The following is a 21,990-nucleotide window of genomic DNA, read 5'->3' as shown; positions in this document are numbered from 1 at the left end:
TGACATCGCGGAGCAACGTCACGTGACCCCGCAGCGTCATTTGACTACAGAGACAAGATAAGGGATGGGGGGGGGGGCACGAGCAGGGAGGGAAACGCAGCGGTGAAAGATTGTGCTCCCCTGATATAGGCTACGAAAAAACGTTTGCAAGCATGTCTGAAATTGCCGATAGTCATCATATACAATAAAAAAAATATTTATTTCGGCCCCCACACATGGATTTGTACAATGCTATTAGTTCAAGAAAAATGGGGATTGTAAAAAAAATAAATAAAAAATAAATAAAAAAATCAAGGGGACCAAACCATTTGTGTGGCCAACACAACGAACACAAAAACAAGGGCCAGTCGCTGTTTCTCTACAATACATCTACTTTGAACCGCTCATAAGAAGTTTGTAAGTAAGCCCACTACTTTTCTTGCTGATAACTGGCCCTTGTTTTGGGGTACAATGCTATTAGGAAAGGTGACAAGTACACACACATTTAGTGCTCACAATAACGGCTCAGCCAACACCCATCACCTGTGTTTATTCACTAAACTGCAATAATGCAAATGGATACACTCGGCTGGAGTCGGACAGTATTAGGGGGAGGACGGATCCCTATTCAGCACTTATTTTTTTTTTTTTTTTTTTTTTAAGAAAGGGGAAGTATTTCACAGAGCTGCCTCCTTCGTATTTTGACATCACACATGTGGCTTCCCATTGATCTGAAATACAGTCCAATGTTTATTAAATGTACTTTTTTATTTTAATTGTATCACATTGACCAATAGCGATTGCCGGTGCTATCAGTATTGAAGACTTTATGGTTTCTACAAATCTGCTTAAAGTAACAGAAGACCGAACCCAGCGTTTATGATGAGAAAACCCTACAGGAATACAGCGCCATCCTATCACGGTAGAATGCATTCTTTCTTGTATCATGCCGACCAATTTACCACGGTAGTAACTTTGCATTTCTGTAACCACTTGTAGAACACAAGCGGCTACACCAGATTTATATTGAGACGATTTTGACTTGTGTGGCTTGGCAAACGCCCACTATAACCAGTACTTCTTGGCACATACGACCACTGAGCCCTGACCCGTCTCAAACGCTTATACTAGCAAGTTATCAACACTGAAATTAAACTAGCCGTCTTTAAACAAACCTCTAAAGTCAACTTAGAGGATTTACTCCTCCAGATTTAATCTACATTGTCAGAAAAGTAAAATAATCAAGAACACTTGTATTTATTAGTGATGTCAAAGTCAATACTAAGGATACAGTGGGGTTTAGAAACCAGTTACTGGGAAGTGGACCTGCATTTAGCCATTTCACAATTCTTTGGTGCAACGTCGTTATTAACCAGTTTGACATAACTACAATGAATGCTTAGGTGATACAGGTGTTGTAAACAGGTCATATTATTTAGTGCATTCCTTGTGTATTTGATTACCTCTGAAATATATATATATATATACATACACACTGAGTTAAGTTATGGTGAGTAAAAAAAGTGACAAAAACCCTCCACAGCAAAGCATATAGCAAATGGAAATATACTGTATGCTCATTTGCATGTATTTGCTATATGCTTTGTTGTGGAGGGTTTTTGTCACTTTTTTTACTCACCATAACTTAACTAAGTGTATATATATATGTATATGTATATATATATATATGTATATATATATATATATATATATATGTATATATATATATATATATATATATAAAATCAAAAAATAAATAGATGATACCGTTCTGTGGCTAACGAAATGCTTTTATTTGTGCGAGCTTTCGAGATACACTGATCTCTTCCGGCGATGTTACAATGAATGAAGCAAGCAAAGGGAATACTTAAAAACAGTTTACGTCATTAATAAATGTGCTTTTTGGTGCAGGGATTCATTATTATCGTGATTCCTGCCAAAGGAAAATGAATGATGAAAGAATAATAAAGCGTTAAATGCTTCATGTTATAATAATCTCATGCTACAATAACCGCGCCAGTAACAGTGGTCAGCGGAGGACTAGGTAACAGGGCATTATTACACAAATGTTTTTTTGATACTAAATCAACTGGTTTGGAAAAGCTTCAGAAACATTTGAGCACAGAACACCTAATTTTAGTCAGACAAATCTCCTTTAGATGGAACAATGACTGCGGAAGAAACGCCAAGTAAACAGGAAAAGAAAAATCATCTTTTTTTTAATGAGTCTTCATGAATGTTTTACATTTTACATTAAAAGAACGTGGAATTATGATAGACTCAATGTTTACATTGTTTTAATCCATCATTTATTAGAAGAGCAAAATATGGTTACTGGCATGATGGTCTACTGGAAATAGTACAAACTTCCCCGAAATGGCAGTTATCTAAATATGGGCACTATCCAAACCTATTTTTAGATGGTTAATAGGCCATTAAATAACAGTGTAGTTTTCCTATGAAGACTCGTATATGTCATGAATATCAGGTTAATGCATCTCTGTTTTTAGAAAATGACAGGTTGATGAACAGTATGGGTTGTAGCAGAGGTTGTGTGTTTAAAGAACTTGTCCAGAACGTGACAGAACCCAGCGCCAGAACACACTGTAACCTTACTAAGCTGCTTTATAAACCGTGTCACAGGCACAAAGAATGGGTAATAGAACTTTTCAGAACAGCTAGATGTATGCTACTAAGAGATCCCAAGCACTGAATAAGGAAGTATACGATCTTATTCTCTTACTACTGTTCATGCAGATAATAATGTGCAACACAGAGGGGCCAGTGATACACTGCATTGATCTATTCTGCAACGTGCCGACTCAACGACTGAGTAAAGGCGCCGACTGAGGTTCAAGTGGGGGAACCTGATTCAAATCCCGTTGTCGGCTCGTTGGGACCACGGGCAAGTCACCATCTCCCTGTGGCTCAGGCACCAAAAACATAATTGCAAGCTCTATGGGCAAGGACTCATGTCGGCAAAAATGTACAGCACTGTGTAAACTGTCGGTGCTCTACAGGACAGAAGGGGAAAAGCAGCAGTTCCCCACTTTTGGTTTCTAAACTTGGGCTTTTCTTGGTATATAACTGCAATGGTCATCTCTTTCCTGCGGCCAGGTCGATAATCTTTCTTATTGTCTCAAGCCCTTGCTGACCTGCTCAGCAATAGCAGCTGATACATGTTGCATTTTGTTTCTCCTCCCCTTATGTAATGGGAGTAATAGCTCGCCAGCTAGGGTGGAATCCCTTTAAAAGGGCGGATACGATCCGGCAGCTTAAATAATGCACGAGAAAAAATAATAAGACCCCCTTTAAATAAAACATATATGCCTGATTCAGTGTTCACACTTCTCCAGTGATGACTGCTCATAACACGTAGTCTCAATCTCGCGCAGAAAACGACACACTGCATCACTTAATGAGAGGGAGAGCGCCCTTTTCATGGAGTGTTTTACAAGCAGATTAAACTGTTCCCGCATGTCCGTTCCAAGCAGTTTAGTAGTAAAAGGTTTCTGCTTCGACTGCGCTCTCGCTGAAGGTGGTACGACCTTCAACTGTGAGCATGGGAATTAAACACCCTTCATTCATTAACAGGAAGCATTATCTCTGTGCTTCAGACCTATTCCCAGGGCAGCAATGTGTCATGCTTTGTGTGGAGGTTTCTGTATTGCTGCCAATCTTTGCTAGTCATGTCAGAGGCTTTTTTCCCTGTTCTTTTATGACGGAGTTAGAAATTGTGTAAAGTATCCATATCTGCCTGGCAATGCAACGCCTACTCAACACAGGCACCTTATTCATCTCATACCTGCAGACTTGCAGCACACTGGAAGGTATATTCACTCTACTCTTTCCTAAATCTGTCTCAGCGCCTCCCCTCCTGAAATCCCTCTCCTGGCTTCCTATCAAATCCCGCATCTCACACTCCATTCTTCTCCTCACTTTTAAAGCTTTACACTCTTCTGCCCCTCCTTACATCTCAGCCCTAATTTCTCGTTATGCACCATCCCGACTCATGCTTCTGCTCAAGGATGTCTTCTCTCTACCACTTTTGTATCTAAAGCCCTCTCCTGCCTTAAACCTCTCACCGTCTGCCCCATACCTCTGGAATGCCCTTGCCTTCAATATCCACATTTAAGACCCACCTAAAAAACACACCTGCTTAAGGAAACATATGAGTAGCTCCAGGGCTGATAATTAAAACCTCATACATAAAGCTTGGCCCCCTGCAGACGCACTTACCAGAACGCCCTCCTACTGTCTCTGTATGTTCTTCCTACGAACAAATTAGATTGTAAGCTCTTCAGGGCAGGGACTCCTTTTCCTAAATGTCACTTTTATGTCTGAAGCACTTCTCCCCTTTGTGTTATTTATATTATTTGTTATTTATATGATTGTCACGTGTATCCCTGCTGTGAAGTGCTATGCACATTAATGGCGCTATATAAAAACATACATACTTAACAGAAAAGATTCCCGGTAGGGAGCACACGGGTATACCAGGATAAGTATAAACAATATATTTATTAATGAACCAATAATAACATTAATAAATGTATTGTTTAGGCTTACCCTGGTATACCAGTGTGCGCCCTTCAGGGTATCTTTACTGTTGTTGATACATTGTTTCTATCCCTGGAGCACCGCTAGTATTCCTTATTATTCGTGATTATTTCTAGCTTTTCGGTACCATTTACATCGGCTTGGATGCGGTATTTCCTGTGTGTTTTATACATACATATGTACTGAGACTTGAACCAGATCTGCCTTCCCGTTCTTCACGGTGTAAAAGTAATTGTAACGGTTTGGCAATTCGGCCAGTTTTAGACGTATAGTACGGAGCAAGCATAGTCCTAATCTAGGAAAGACGAAGGTAACTTTTCACTGGCCCGGTCAGGGAGGTCGAAGATCAGAGAGGCTTCAGAGTTTTCTGGTAGTCTCCCTCTTGTTAGAAGTACAGTGAGCAACAATGAACTTCGGTTTTGTGGTTTTGTGGTTTTTGACAGTTCTTCTGCTTTTCCCAGCACTGATTCTTGAGGGGGAAGAAAAGGAGGACTCAAAGGGGAATATAAATTTGGCTTTGATCCAGGACAACCACAGAACTACTGAGCATGTGCAGAAATACACTGGAACATTGGATATGACAGGACTTTTCTATCCATAATAAAACAGGTTTATATTGCGATCTAGTGCACATGGTAAAACATTAAGTGCAGAATAATCCAATAAGGGTAAAACGTGTCCATAATAAACCTATAGCGATCGCAAACCTAGAAGAAACGTTCAATGAAATCACAATGTTTAAAATAATTCCTGTCTTGTAAGGGCAATAATGTCAAAAATTAATTCAAATGAACTTAAGCAACTTCCGTCCTTACTTTTTTCTTGCTGCAATAGATCTGCCACTTCTTCTCAGCTGGGAGGGCAAACATAGCCTCCCTGTGCTTGTCACTGAGGTCCAGTTCATCCTAGAGGCAAACAAAATAAAGTATATAATAAGTGCTCACCTCGTTCTAGCCACAGAAATTGCTTTGCATTCAGCTTATTATTCAAGAAAGACCAGCGCTTAGGAGTTTATTTCCATTCCATTAAGCATGGTCAGCCTGCGGGATCGTTAGCCATTCAGTGGTTAGTATCTTACCATTTCCGAGTCTGACTTCAACAAATACTGTAAAAGGTGGGTAAGGGAGGGTATGTGTGTGTATGTGTGTATGTGTGTATGTGTGTCTGTATGTGTGTATGTGTGTGTGTGTGTGTGTGTGTATATGTGTGTGTGTGTGTGTGTATATGTATGTGTATGTGTATATGTGTATATGTGTGTATGTGTGTATGTGTGTGTGTATGTATGTGTGGTGTGGCGTGGGTATGGTGTGTAGTGTGGTGTGTGGCGTGTCACCCCTCCCATTCTCCCCCCCCCCCCACCTACACGAGCAGTATGTTTGTTTTTAATTAATTCATATCACATTCAATATTCAGAGGCAGAGCCGTTACAAACAGATATTTACAGTGGCATTGTGGCTTCCAACACAAAAAGCAGTTAATTGCAGAAGTTTTTTTCCCGTGAGTTTCCCCCCCCCCCCACCCCCTCCAAACACAAGATCATTCATCACAAGCTTACAATGTATATGTAAAGGTTTCAAACATTGGAGCAGTTCTTTGTTCATTTGTAGGTCTGTCTTTATTTATATAGAGCTCACAGCTGTACTTGGCACTTTACAAGAGACAATACAGTACAGGGAATTAGAATACAATAAATGCAATAAACAAAATCAGACAGTAGGAAAGGAAATCCCTGCCACGGAGAGCTTACAATCTAAGCGGTATGTTGGGAGACTTACAGAGACAGCAGGCGAGGGAATAAGTGCGGTAGATGGCACTGCTTGATGACAATGGGTGGTAGGAACGACTGGATGTGGGACAGAAGCCAGGAGTCCAGCTATTGGGATGTTTCTTTTAAGAGGCGAGTTTTAAGGTTGACCTAAAAAAGTACGAAGAGGGCGCTTGGTGTATATGGAGAATGGAGTTCCACAGGTAAGGGGCAGAGAGACAAAAAAAACTTTAAAGGCAAGATAGAGCAGTAGAGGTGAAAGGGGTGGGGGGGGGGACAGTTATGGGTAGAGCGCAGGAGACGGGCGTAACAAGAGATCAAAGCGGATATGTAGGAAGGAGCGGATGAGTGCAGAGCCTTGAAGGTGAGGAGAACGTTGTAGGTGATCCGAAATTTGATGGGAAGCCCAGAGGGAGATTTAAAGAAGAGATGAGCAGAGACGGTTTTGGGAGAAAGTTACATTATTCTAGCAGCAGAATTTAAGATTGCAAAGAAGAAAGTTGTGAGGAAGAGAGTGTGTTACAATAATCCAGGGGGGCGAGGATACGGGCATTCATTAGAGTTTTAGCAGCAGATTAACAGAGAAAAGGGCAGATTTTGGCAATATTAAGGAGGAAGCGCAACATTTTAGCCACTCGGTGAATGGAGACGGAAAGGGAGGAGTCAATTGTCACTCCTAGGCAACGTGCTTTGGTGACAGGATAGATGGTAGTACCGTTTGCTGTGTGAAAAAAGGGGATATTAGGCCAGGTTTAGGGGGAAATATGAGGAACTCAGCTTTAGACATTAAGTTTAAGATGGAGAAGCACCATCCACGAGGATATAGTCAGGAGGCAATATGAGACTTGGGACTGGATTGTAGATGGGAGGATAGCGGTGGATAGATATATCTGCGTATCATCAGCATAGAGATTACACCTAAGGCCAACAGAGTTGAGCTCACCTAGTGATAGTGTGCAGAGAGATAACAGGAGAGGTCCCAGAACAGAGCCCTGAGGTTACACCAACAGGCAGATCAACAAAAACATGAATACATGTTGGCAACAGAGACAGAAAATGTGCGATGGGAGAGGTACGATGGGTACCAGGATAGATGTTTGTTGCGGATACCAAGAGAGTTAAGAATATGAAGGAGAAAAGTGATCGGCCGTAGAGTTGGATTGGTAGGGAAAAATTACCATGGGATTTTGCTTCATGTAGATCATTGGCTACATTTAGTATAAGAAACATTTTAGCTCGCTATATATGGCAGTGTTTTTCAACCAGGGTTCCTAGCAATGCTTGGGTTCCCCAGCCACCCCTAAATGGTTCCCTGCAATTTTCTGTTCATTTGAAAATGTTATCAAATACAGAAGAATTTACAGTGCATCTGATCTCAGACGCGCTATTAGAGAGGGTTGGGGTTCCTTACAATGTATCTGATCTCAGACACGCTATTAGAGAGGGTTGGGGTTCCTTACAATGCATCTGATCTCAGACACACTATTAGAGAGGGGCGGGGTTCCTTACAATGCATCTGATCTCAGATGCGCTATTAGAGAGGGTTGGGGTTCCTTACAATGCATCTGATCTCAGACGCGCTATTAGAGAGGGTTGGGGTTCCTTACAATGCATCTGATCTCAGACACGCTATTAGAGAGGGTTGGGGTTCCTTACAATGCATCTGATCTCAGACACGCTATTAGAGAGGGTTGGGGTTCCTTACAATGCATCTGATCTCAGACGTGCTATTAGAGAGGGTTGGGGTTCCTCAGAATTTCACTTAGAACTCCTTAACTAAAAAAAAAGGTTGAAAACTACTGATCTATAATAATATGGGGGGCAGGGGGGGAAGAGGGGGGGGGGGAAACGCAGCGCCCGTCAATCTCAATCATCATTTGGGAGGCCCACTGTCTTCCTATCCACGTTTATCTAAACGTATAAAATATTTTTGTAATGAAGTGAATATTAAAGGCTTCAGGAGCTACTGCTCCATTTTATGATTCTATTTCTTGATACCTAGAAACAAAGCTCGTGTTGCTGCCGGGAGAGAGGGAGGTGGGGGGTTGGGGGGGAGAGAGAGGGGGGTGGGGGGGGGGGGTTCAATGTGTTGCTTTGAGATTTATGTTTAGGTTTCCTGTGATGGGCTTTTATGTGACAGTTCCAAGGAAGTCGTTTATATATTGAATGGAGAATAACATATGCACCGAGTTAAGGAATAATAACACAAAGCACACATGGCGTTAACCTCCTCACGCATTAACGGCTCGGTACGATACCTGGAAAAGTGAGAATCTTCGTGTATAACTAGAATTGAGATTGAGGATCAGATTTACTAGCCGGTGATCTGTTAGAACAGGGGTGGGCAACTCCAGTCTTCGAGTGCCACCAACAGGTCAGGTTTTAAGGATATCCCTGCTTCAGCACAGGTGACTTAGGCTGAGTCCATGCTCCCTGCTTGCTCGCTGAGGCGCGCTGAGGCTCAGGGAAAGCGGGTGCTTTCCCTGGCCTTGCGGTTGCTTACTGCACGCGCCGTCAGCGGGCGGGCGCGTCACTGGCCAGTGACATCATGGAGCTGGTTCGCCCTCATTGGGCGAACCGCTCACGTGACCGGCCTGTCGCGCCGGCAAGCGGGGGAATTTTAAATTCCCCTAAGACCTGCGCTTCCACAAGCGCAGGTGAGCCCCTACTAAAGCCGCTCTAATTGCGGCTGTAGGGGCTCAGTGCTGAGCGGGAGCGCTCGTCAGCACGCTTCCGCCAGCAAGCAGTAAACATGGCCGAGGCCTAAGTCATGGACAACCAGCTGTGCTGAAGCAAGGATAGCCATAAAACCAGACCTGTTGGTGGCCCTTACGGACTGGTGTTGCCTACCCCTGCCCTAGAGGTAGTATTACTTAGCACTGAAAACAAACCACTCCTCCATTGTTTCAGCAATAAAGGTTGGCATATTGCCTACACTACGTGGAACAAACGTCTGCTTACCATAACGATGCCACTAATGCAGTGGGGAAAATACAATAGGTGTACGTGGTTCATAAAATGCAACTCGATACATCATTTTAATAACTGTGCCCAAACTAAGTACATTACATTCTGTTACCCTAGTGGCATTAATAATCTTGCTATTGATATTTTTGCTTTTTAATATTTTTTTTCCCCATTTATATTAGTTTCTACATTTATACTTGCATGCAAGCTGGGGTATAATTACTTTATCTGAATAGATCTCTTATTAAATAAATCTAAGTGTCAGCCATTGACTGAGCCACCTGTGCTGAAGCAGGGATATCCTGGAAACGTGACCTGCTGCTGGCCCGAGAGAAGTGAAGTTGTTAAAGAAGCAGCAAAGCTTAGCAAAATGCATTAGCAAGCATTGCTGTCTCCCTGGCAGCAGAGGGGAAAAGTTACTTTTCTAGAGCCTGCTTTGTATCTCAGATCTTATCTCCGCCATTTTTGGAACCCCCACGCAACACTTGTTGCTTTCCCCCAGTTTGGCAGGAGCCCAACGGGTACCCGCCACAGATAAACACTACACCTGTTATTTGTCTGGTCAAAGTTAGGCTTTATGCCTAAAAAATTGAAAGCCGTTAAATGTTCCAAAAAACAGCAAGTGTCTGAAGTCAACGGGGAGTTTAGTCCAATATCCACTTGGATTAACATCCTGCAGGCGTGGTACCGACCCCTATGACCCACACACACACACACTTTATGTACCTTTAAACAATAGGAGTGCAGACAGATCACTCGTACAGTTTCTGCATGTCAATCATTTAGCATTTTCTCAAGATCGGTCTTTTGTTCTGGATTTGCAGATACACATCTCTCACCGCTCGCCTCGTTTGTAATCTGCTGTAAAGATGTGGACCTACATGGGGCTTAAACGCTGGTGTGAACTTAGTCAATTGTTTGCACCTGCCTCACTTCAATAAGCTGCGATGGGTCCTACGGAAAAGCACTGTTAAGTAAGCTTGGGCCTAAAGGTCTTTGTTTTGCATTATACATGTCTTTAAGTAGGCAGTTTCATCAGCTCACAAGATCTTTGAAGACATTATGCTGATGGTTCATTTCTCTACGTTATGGCCCTTTCCACATGGCAAGTAAATCTAAAACAGCCTACCTTTCTTTGATTACTTGCTCTACACTCTAGATCCTGTCTTTCATTGCTGTGCAAATGAAAAGCAGATGCTTGGGTGCAAAGTCCCCGTTTGGCATTAAAAAGCAAGCGGTTCATTTTTTCCCCTTTCTACTTCAAGACGTTAGGTAAAAATCAACATCAAACACTTATGTATTACAGCAGGGGTGACCAACTCCAGTCCTCAAAGGCCACCAACAGGTCATGTTTTAAGGATATCTCTGCTTCAGCACAGGTGGCTCAGTCGACGACAGCCACCTGGACTGAAGCAGGGATATCCTTAAAACATGACCCATTGGGGGCCCTTGAGGGCCCGGTTTGACCACTGCTGTATTACTGCCTAACAAACTCCACCCTCTGATATTATACCGGTGACGAATGAACGCAGTTAGGATCCCAAGTGATTTTTTTATTTCCCAAACACTATCTAAATATAACAATACCCACAACTTACTCGCTAATTTAGTGAATTGTATAGAAACTAGTCACTTTTGACAAATAGATTTATGTCATAAGAGATCTATTCAGATAATTATACCCTAGGCCTAGCATGCATGCAACAGATCATTTATAACTGCCAACAGAGATGAAGAATGTAGGAACGCAAATCTAAATGGAGAAAAAAAAAAAGTATTCAAAAGCAAAATGATGATAGTAAGGTGTAACAGTGTACTGTAATGCATTACGTCTGGGCACAGTTCCTGTTAAAATGATAATGTATCGAGTTGCATTTTTTGAACCACTTACAACTATTGTATTTTCCCTTTCACATTGCATTAGTAATAAATAAATAGAGCATGTGCGTTTCAATGTATCGTTCCTATTTGATGTTTCTGTTTTCCTTCTCTTATTTCACGTTCTGTCACACGAGGACGGTGATATATCCAGAGACTGCTGGGTCAGACAGTTCTAATCACCACTCCCAGTTACCTCCTATGCTGCCGGAGGATTTCATCATTTGGTCCACACCGTACACCACCCTAGACTGAATGATTAATAAGTAGGCTGCTCGTTCAGGTTTATTTTGTATTATTTCCTCATCACGCAGCGATTAGCAAAGTTATGCTTCATCTTTCACTCGAAACCGTGAAGCTGATCATCAAAACCACCTCTTTGTAGCAATATTTTAAATGATGGACTTTTGACACTGAAGCACAGACAGATAGAATGGAACCTTGGTGGAGGCTTTTTTTTGCCTGTGTATGATGTATGTATCCATGCTGCTAATAAATTAGCTCTGTTTTTCACTTTGGAAACGCTCTCCCTGCTTTTTTGATCATTTTTTCCTGTAGGAAAGTAGTGCTTTGTCTTTTTTGGTTCCTGCTTCTGCAATAGAATTTAACCTCACTGAAAGCGTGCACACAGATGTGCGAAATGCGTTGGGGAAAGAGGTACTGTGGCTCTATTATACAGTACGTCTGTTATGCACCGCACAGTTCCACGCACACATTCCCATCCCTTCATTAGGAATTGCAGTCATAATTGGGGAATTGTTTCGGAATTGTTTCTAAATTCGTAGGCACAGACAGCAAAAAGGGTGCTTCGGTGCAGGAAGCCTCATCTCCGATTCCTAGGAATAAGAGTAAAGATATGCTAAAGTTTAGCACCCTTTTGTGGATCTGAGCCTTAGGGAAATTGTGCTACAGGAAAAGCACCAATAGAATAATGCCCAGTAGAAATTTGTGACTTGTCTTGGTACATTTTCTTAACGGGGCAATCCCTCCTAGGACAAGAGAGAGTACTAATTCCAGTGACATGGTGAAGGGTTCTTACTTGGGTAATTGATCACTTTTTCACCCAAATCGGACACCTACAAGTATTTTTTTTTTATTACTGTTTATTTTAGTTTTTCAGATAAAATTAACATATGAAACAACAATGATGCGCGATTAAAGCACTAAAAATAAGGCGATGGGAACAAACGAGGGAATATTGGGGATGGGGGAGTTAACATTAACAGTTTATATTAAATCTTCTGATAAATTGTATATAAACGTGTACACGCTTCATTGTTTTTGATCCAGATACAGAGTTATGCTGAAATGAAGGAACAAGGGGGCCCAAACACCCACAAACCTATGCGCGGAATCGTTACGCTAAGCAGACCAGTTTTCCATGCAGGCAATACGTCACTTTATTGCATACTTGCTGAAACGACGGGAGACTGCTTTGTTTTTAGTTGTAAGCAATAGTATCTCGACTGCAGGGGTGGTCAACTCCAGTCCTCAAGCGCCACCAATAGGTTGGATTTTAAGGATCTCCCTGCTTCAACACAGGTGGCCCACCTGTGCTGAAGCAGAGATATCCTTAAAACCCAACCTATTGGTGGCGCTTGAGGACTGGAGTTGACCACCCCTGCAGTCGTGGCATTGAGAATTTCTGTTATTAGCCTAGATTAGTTTATGGTCCATTCATCAAGTGGCTTCCCCAAGATGATATAAAATGTCACCCAGGATCCACTATATCTGGGATAGTATTAATTAAGGTGGCTGAGCTCCATGATTTGGGGCAATCCAAGATTATATGTAGAATGGAGCCCAAGTTACCACATTTGTGCCAACATAATGGAGAAACGTTCGGGAAGCAGGAGCCTTGTCAAGTTGAAGTCATGTACCACCTACATATTATTTTATAGATATTTTCCTTCACCACAACACAAGAGGCGTTTCTGGAGGCTGCTCCCCAGATATCACACCATGTGTCTACATCAAGAGGAGTGTTCATGTCTTTTTTCCCAAGCTATCATATTTATCTGCAGCAGGATGGGCATTTACCAGAATTGGAGATCGGTAAAGGTGACACCTTCTGTGAGTTTGGTGGAGGCACCGTGACTCATGTGAGGTGTGGTTATGGGGTGAGTCTTCTTTATAAGTAGATAGGATCAAGTGCCCGATTTGAAGCAACATGAAGAATTCAGCAAGGGCTTGTACCTCCCAACCTCCCACACCTTTATTGGTGTTCTGATAAGGGCAGGGTAGGAGAAGGGGGAAGAAAACACTTGATTGACAAAGTTCAACATTCAGAGGATTCCTAAAAAAAATCTGGCCGTTATTTTGGGATTGTACCTTTAATTTCACACTCCATAAACAGGAAAGCGACATCAAGCTTTCTAAGGACAGAGAACACCCCTACAGTTTCAAAAAAGATACATGCAGTTTATTGATGACATTTTATTAAAATTGGTATCATGAAATCACACCAATTTTGATACAATGTAATCAATATACCACATGTATCTTTTCTGCCCCTATTCTGGCGTGCCTGTGAATGTCTCTCCTTTAATTAAAGGAAAGTTTACATTTAGTCATTTGATGTCAGAGCATGAAATATGTTGTAATAAAGTACACACCCATCTCTGACACATGATTAGGCTTCGTAATGAGTAAGAGAGTGTTCATGTCAGGAGGAAACAGCAAAAAAACTGATTTCAATTAATTAAAAAAAAAAATACATTAGTTCCAATGCAATTCGAGCTACTCTTAAAAATGATATATCGGAGGAGACATCGTCCAGTTATCCAAGCTGTAATAATACCCCAAACTTCTATCATTGTGTTGGTTATTCAATTGTTGCTGGACCTCTTTAAAATCACATGCAGTACATTGGCGTTTCTCAGGAAGTGCACCGGCCGTAGCAAGGTCCCTTCACAAGGGACTGATCGCACCCTAAGGAGGCAATCCAAGCGGCGCTTGTTTTAATACATGCCACCTTCGATTATCTTTATTGAAAACTAATTACCTAAGCTGCCGATCGATTAGTTCTCCCGAGATCGAACAGCAAAGAGCCTGCTTTCTTGGGTTCACTTAGTGGCCGCCTATCAGTGTCAATCAATCCTTCAGTGTAACTCAGCAGCTACAATGTATCCTTGTAACATTGCCTATTGTTACAGTTTACAACCCAAACAGCTGTGAACATTTGCAACAAAATCACAAACGGGAACGTCTGTGGATTGTTTTAATTGGTATCTAAAGTTGATATTTCTCTATTCATGTAATAAATAAAAAAAACTTTCAAAATGCAAATAGCACATGATCTGGCTATTTAGAGATGGTATGTGCGTTGTTTAAAAGGATTATACAACGCTGTAGTTTAGGAGCACACACAATATTTTGTAGGATAGAACTTTTAGGATAAACAAGAATGTTCTTCAGCAACTGTATTCATTCCAAGAAAAATAATTGCGTAATTTATAATCTAACCAGAAATAAATGCCCTGCGTCTTCTGAGAAAGACACAAGGAGGCAAAATATTCTTAAATATGCAACACTTCTTTTATTTTGTTTTCACTTACTTCTAAACTTCTGTTTCACACACAGAGGGAACTTATTAACCAAAGTGTGACAGCATTATAATGGGGAACGGAGTTATGGCATTATTTGTTTTTATTTAGAGATCAACAAAACAGTGAGATTTACAGCGATTCATTTCAGGAATGGGGCAGAAATGCTACCTGGGAGTTTATTTAAAACAGATTTGTTGCAATTTAGATACAAAATATGTTTTACTTGGTTTAAGGTTCCGGCACCTTTGTCCTTACAAAAACATCACTGATTATAGATTATATGAATGTGCCAGAATGGTATTTTAACCACTGGTGATGGTATTTTGGTGAATGTACTTAACTGAATCATTAAGCATCAAAACCATTATTTTCTATGGTGGAAATAGAAGTAAAGTGACCTATTAACAAAAATCTAAAATATACAAGCAGAGATCAACTGAGCTGCAGCAGAATACAAAAAGGGAAGGATAAATACTGATATTTGTACATACCATAAAACATGCATATTTTAAATAGATACTGTACTATGTTTAATACACCTCTTTTATGCTATCAAGGATTACACCTTTACAGGGCTATTCTTTAAACTGTGATAGTATGTAATAGAACAATGTCCCGAAGCTGGTGCTACATAACGCAAAGGGAGAAAATGACTACATATATAAGTAGATAAGTGCTGTAAACAAGTCCTGAGGTCTACAGGATGAAGAGTATTCCGTGCAACTAGTTGGAGTCGAGCCTATACGTGTGCGTGATCGGAGGATAATATCCCAAGGTGTAAGGGGTAGGGATAGTCAGAGAGCCCGTAGAAGTGGCGAGTCCACCGACTCCCACCTGTGGACCCCCAGGGAAAACACCGGTATAAAAGCACTGGCCCTTGGATGACTGGTAAATAAAAGAATGAAATGCTGTAGGGTTCTGGGGTTAGGCGCTTGCAGGGAGTGTGTGTTCATTCATTTTAATTCTAAACCCTGCTTTAGGAGACTGTAATTATCTTGCATAACCCTAGTCATTGATCCACAGAGTGTGTTCAGCTCTGAACGTTCGATATTTACACTACCTTTAGAGGGGTAGGAAGTACCAGTGTACAGAACGGTATCTGTAATTTCCATCCTAACCTATTGCAGAGTCCTTTTTATTTGTGCCTGCCTGCTAGACACAGAGGCACACTCAGATTTGTATCTCTTGCACTAAAGCAGCGCAGAGCCCTTTGTTTAATATTTGCATGTACGGTTGACTTTTTTTAGCATATGATATATTAGTAGAAGTGTACACTTGACTCCAGTTTATAGCCGAGAAGAAAAAGGTGGCGGTGCACAAACACGGTTAACAGGACGTGACTGAAGAGATTGGAAAATGTAATCTGCAATAATCATGCAGAAAAAAAATCCTGGCGCGTTTCGCAGCGATAAAGCACCTATTGGCGCGAAACGCATCAGATGATTTTTTTTACCTGTTTTCTGCTGGATTGCAAATTACATTTTTCCAATCTCTTCAGTCACGTCCTGTGTTTTTTCACCGTGGTTGTGTGAAACCTCCAGCTAATAGGATTGTAGTTAGCAGTGGTTTGTTGGGGTTAGGGGGGGTGCGGTTTGAGGGTAGGTGCCCCAGGATGGGTGTTTAGGCACCTAGGAGGAAAATACTAGGGGTTAACCTTCTTTGCCATAAGGTCTAGTAAGGTATTGCCAAGCAATGCTTTAGTAGATGCTTTGTCATGCTAGGAGGGATAGGTAGTATAGTGGTAGGGTTTTACGGTAGGGTTGTACCCCCCGTGGTGCCTGAAAGTAGACCTTTGCAATGGTAGCCTCAGGCATCGAAGGGATTTAATAATATTCAGCCACAGGATTTTGTAATAAATCCTATTACCCTATGGTAACAGTGCGATATTCACCGCCTCCTCTCTCAACTGCATCGCCAGGGATGTTTAAAGCTTATTTTAAAGATAAAAAAAAGTCCTGCACCGGTTAGTTAATGCATTCTTCTCACCGCCACCGATTTAGAAATAAATAATTCTTAGGGAATATGGCAATACAAATAATAAAAAAAAAGTTAATGCGCAACCTTTTATTTTGACTAGGTGCGATATTAACACAAGTTTAACGGAGTTTACTGAATCTAGGACCAACATCGGTTGGTAAGTTCAGCTGTACCTTTCATCTGTTCATGGCCAGAAGCCTGATGCACCTTGCCCATGACTGTACCACTGACCTCTCTGACCGTATAGGGGTTATAGATGGAAGATCTTGCAGCGACAGTGGTTGTGACCAACGACACTTACCACCAGCTCCGAAAACATGGTGTCCAACTCTTCCAATGGAGGCATTGGCAATGCTGGCTCCATAGTCTGCAGGGCGAAGTTGCTGTCATTTCGTAACCGGTATGTGATCTCTGGGTGCTCGTTGCTTCGAAAACAGCAGAAGATGAAGGAGATCCCGCGGCTGCTTCTTTTTCTTGGCGCCATGGCCCGCGTTTCTATTGGTCGCCTCTACCTAAGAAATCCTAGGCGAGATAAATGACAAAAATAATTAAAAAAAATATATATTCCTGCTCATCACATAAATAAATTCTGACGGAGAATAGATGAACCCTTTGGCTATTACAGAGGCCCTATGGCTGTCAACGCTTTGCTGGTGCGTTCCTTTTAAACATTCTGAACCAGTCCCTGTTGCATGATGGTAATGGATTCATCCGACAAAATGTATATCGTAGCTATTAATGTTTTACCTGAATTTGGAAGATCGGAAAAATATATACAAGAAATCATTACCGTGCAGAAAGAGCGGGAAATAAAACCCACGTGCATTTCACATTACAAAAAAAAAAAACCCACGTCAATGAATTATGAACTTTATGAATTACTGGCTTTTTTCCTCTCCTGAGTAATATATTGGGGCAATAAAAATATAAATAGAAGGTTATAGTAATGTGGACAGAGTACTCTTTTTGCTTTGCTGGCAGCGCATGATAAAGAAAAAGCACTTATGGACGCAAACAAGTGTTTTCCCTTTTTTTCTTTTACTGATTTAGTGGGAAATAATGAAATGGCTTAATTTCGCTTGTATTCCCTTTGCTCTGGTGCAATGGGAAAAAAAAAATCATACAAGTAATAATCATACATAGCAAGGTTGCAAAACTCCAGTCCTCAAGCCCAACCTCTCCCTCACCAACAGGTCAGGCTTTCAGGGTATCCATGCTTCAGCAGCGAAGAAAGAAGTGTTTCTCTCCAAAGACGGAGAGAGACAAGAGTAGCCAATTATATACACTCTGAATAACCTAGTGAGCCAACTCTTCAAATAGTAAGGGTACTGAGAGAGACTAGTATGTGATATGTCGCCACGGTGTGATACGGATATCGGGTATAGAAAGGATCCCCTAAAGATTAATCGATAGCAATCTGGTTTGAGGGAAGAAATTTAAAAAAATAAAAATAAACTTAACTTTAATAATATCCCTGCTTCAGCACAGGTGGCTCAGTCTTGGACTGAGCCACCTGTGCTGGAGCTGGGATATCCTGAAAGCCTGACCTGTTGGAAGGGGGGGGGGGGGGGGCTTGAGGACTGGAGTTGAGCCCCTAAGCTATGATTATTGAATAAATTCATCATTAGTTGTATGATTTTCCATGTCACCAGAGCAAAGGGAATACTAGCAATAAAAAAAAAAAATACTAGAATACAGTACAGTACTAGACAAATTAAGTCACTCCATTATTTTCCAATAAAATCAGTTAAAAAAAAAATGTCAAAAACTTGTTTGAGTCCATGAGTGCTTTCCTTTATCATGCGCTGCCAGCAAGGCAAAAAAAGATTACTTGGTCAACATTACTATAGCCGTATATTTATACTTTTATTGCCCCAATATATTACTCAGGAGATAGTAAAAAACCCAGTAATGCATATAGTTCATAACTGACCCACTGGAAGCCACGGGTAATACTGGTTTCCGTGGGACAGGTGTGAACGAGATGATGTTCTGGCACTGGGTGAGCAGCCGGAGGGACCTGCTGCTTGATACTTGGTAATGCCGTTAGAAAGACAATGGCGAGAGCAGGTGGCAAAAACAGCTAGAAATCGGAATATTGTGTGGACAGCCAGGAGGAACGACACGTTGCCATGTAGGAATGGGTTTCCGAGACTATACAGAAGAGCCGGGCGTGGTTTTTGTCAGCACTAATAATGTAAAAAAAACAAAAAAAAAAAACACCCGAAGTTCTAGAGATGGATACGGGTGCCGATCACGAAGCGCGGGGACTAGAAGAGTTCCTGGCAGAATCAGCCTTTCCATACACCAGGTGATGTTAAATGACAAAATACCAACAAGAGCTTGGATAGATAATTAGATAGTAAGCTCTTCGGGGCAGGGACTCCTTTTCCTAAATGTTACTTTTATGTCTGAAGCACTTCTTCCCATTATGTGTTATTTGTATTATTTGTTATTTATATGATTGCCACGTGTATTACTGCTGTGAAGCGCCATGTACACTAACGGCGCTATATAAATAAAGACACATGCATACATGCATATATATATACATACATACGAAAGGCTTGACTAGCAAAAAGGAAGGCGCTGAAAGGCAAATAAACATGAAATCTACTTAAAATGTGGGCCAATGACCATGTTGTTCCAGGGGCTTTACATCTTTGTTGAGCAGAATTCTTTCATTGTAGATTCTCTTGCTTGTCGCAGTTGTTTAATCATCTAGTATTACATATATTTTAATTACAAAAGGATGCCGAACTGACTTTTTTTTCCATTGTTAATGAAACAGAGACATCTTTATCTGGTTACTCGGAAATCTGGCTTGAAGGCATCCTACATACAAAGACAGCTTGCCAGACGAACGATCAGTGTGGCAGCTTAACATAAACCAGCAGCTCTCCACTCCGCACGTTTTAGTCCAGGGCTCGGACTCGCAGTTACAAGTAATTAAATGTGGGTAAGAGGTGGAGGATCGAAAAGTGGGGCAAAAAAAAAAGTGGTCTGTCTTTGGGTATTAAAGAGGGTCAACCGATTTTTTATTTTTAAACACGTCTTTTGGATTGCCCCTTTAAATCAGGGCTCTTCAACTAGTTTTCCAAAGGGCCCAAAGAAAGAAGTCGTAGAAGGGGCCACAACAGGATTATAATGTAATTGTTGATACATTTAAAGATGAATACATGCTTGCACATCCTTGAATTAGATTTGTAAACACCTGCAAAATATATATATCACACACACACACACACACACACACACACACACACACACACACACACACACACACACACACACACACACACACACACACACACACACACACACACACACACACACACACACACACACACACACACACACACACACACACACACACACCGCCCCCCACAACTGAATGTCTGTGAAAAATTGCACCTGGCTGCCAGGGCAACTGCAGTGAAATTAGGACGAGCCGACCGCCCAAGTGCCCCTCCCTGCATGGTCCTTCAGGGGCCAGATTTGGCTCATGGCCACCATTTAATGAACCCTGCTTTAAGTTATATATATTGAGCACACAGTTCTAAAGGGTTAAAATACATTTCCAATGTAAGCAAGTTCTGTAGGGTCAGGATATATTCCCCCTACTTTGGGTTATTTGAAATCAGATCTATGGGCAGAGACGGAAAAATGACAGGTGTCTGGTGGCCCAAAAATGGAATTCTGGCGCCCACGTTGCAGCATCACTGCCGCGACTGGCATCACCGCAACCTATCCTGCAGTGTTAGCGCGAAGAAGGGGGGCGGGAGAGTGAGGGGGGGGGCTGTGAGGTGCTCCGTGACTATGCCTACCCCTGCTCTCCATTCAGCCAACTTGTGGGGGGTGGCAGAGGCAGATGACAGTGACAGTCACCATTGGGGAAGCGAGGGGGGGGGGGAGAGTTTTTTTTTTTTTTTTTTTAAATCCTGCATGGTTATTTGAAATGAGCTTTTTTGAATTTAATATAGAAAATCTGCATGCATATCAGGTCTGAAATAACCAAATATGAATCCAATTACTGAATATATGCTGGTAACATTATAAAATGTCACAATGGATTAGAAATTATCAAACATTCATGAATGGTACCCGTTATGGTTTATATTTTAGGACATGGATAATTAGTGCTGCATGTATTAACACGTCATTGCATCTGGGCTGTCACTATTACATTTTAAGCATCAATCACATGCTCTGTAAGATTTGTAGGCACATATTGGGGGGGGGAGGGGGAGGAGGAGTGGGAGGAGGGGGGGAGGGGGAGGAGGGGGGAGGGGGAGGAGGAGGGGGAGGAGGGAGGGGGAGGAGGGAGATGGGACGGTGAAGAAAAAGCTAAACACCTGGTAATCTGCATGTTACATCAAACATTACTTCTGGCTCTGGTTCTGAGAGTAACAATAGGAGGGAAACACAGAGTGAAATAATAAGCCAATCTACTCAAATTGAATAAGCAGCACAGGATAATTATGTCCCAAGATCAAAACTGCGCTACACATAACATTGGCCAGAACAGAGGAAGAAAGAACTGACCGGTATTAGACCGGCAAAGCTGTGCTGCTCAATATGTTATTATTAATATTGGTTGCGGAGGCGTTTGGGGTGAAGATTGAGTGTCACTGCAGTGAAGTACCTATTATTTTTTTTATGTGCAATGTATTTGTTAATTTGATAGCTGTCACGCTAAAATGTTCTTACACTAAACATGCGTCAGTGCCCTGTATTACAGTCTAAATACTAGGGTTTATGGCTTATTATGCAATTTGCTCATAATAAGAACACTAGTTTTTTTTTTTTTTAATCACAACACTTGTTGATTCAATTAATTTAGGAGGGTCATTGTACCAGCTACAAAAGTTATGGCAAGTAACAAAAAAAAAAAAAAATGAAAATAAGGGAAAAAACCCTCCAGCAATGATTAACACTGTATGGGCATGTTCTTACGTCAGACAGTTCCACAAACCTGCCTTACCCCATAAATCATACAGTATACCGTGCGTCAACTGCAGCAAAGGATTCTGGGTAATGACATGCAAATGAGCGCTCAGTGTCACTTTTTGCTTCTTGTATTTAAAATGCCTTCTTTTATCTTCGGCGCAGACCTAGCAGTCAGTGTTGTCAATCTATCTTGAATTAAATATGGCTGCTCTTGCTCCATACGGGCCAGTAGGAGCTGTAATTGCATCAAGAATGAGATATGCAAAACTTTAAAAAGGTAACAGACCTGCAAGCCGAGTGGAAATGATATTAATAATGCATGGAAGTTAATATTTTATTTAAAACCACTGGCTCTGTGCTCCATTC

General features: G+C 41.5%; 1 protein-coding gene across 6 annotated transcripts in view; it reads right to left on the bottom strand.

Moving 5' to 3' along the window:
* Positions 1-21,990, bottom strand: part of DAAM1 (dishevelled associated activator of morphogenesis 1) — a 113,580-nt gene that overhangs the window by 43,116 nt on the left and 48,474 nt on the right. For all 6 annotated transcript variants that reach the window (XM_075614798.1, XM_075614799.1, XM_075614797.1 and 3 more), the window contains exons 2-3: positions 16,976-17,196; positions 5,355-5,444 (exon numbers count right to left, since the gene is read on the bottom strand). In XM_075614798.1, the coding sequence (XP_075470913.1) occupies positions 5,355-5,444; positions 16,976-17,158 (273 nt within the window). In that variant the 5' untranslated portion in view covers positions 17,159-17,196. The remainder of the gene's footprint in view (positions 1-5,354; positions 5,445-16,975; positions 17,197-21,990) is intronic.

Source organism: Ascaphus truei, chromosome 9 (genome assembly GCF_040206685.1).
Source record: "Ascaphus truei isolate aAscTru1 chromosome 9, aAscTru1.hap1, whole genome shotgun sequence".
In the NCBI taxonomy this organism is placed as follows: Eukaryota; Metazoa; Chordata; class Amphibia; order Anura; family Ascaphidae; genus Ascaphus; species Ascaphus truei.
This window is presented reverse-complemented; position numbering and strand designations above follow the sequence as displayed.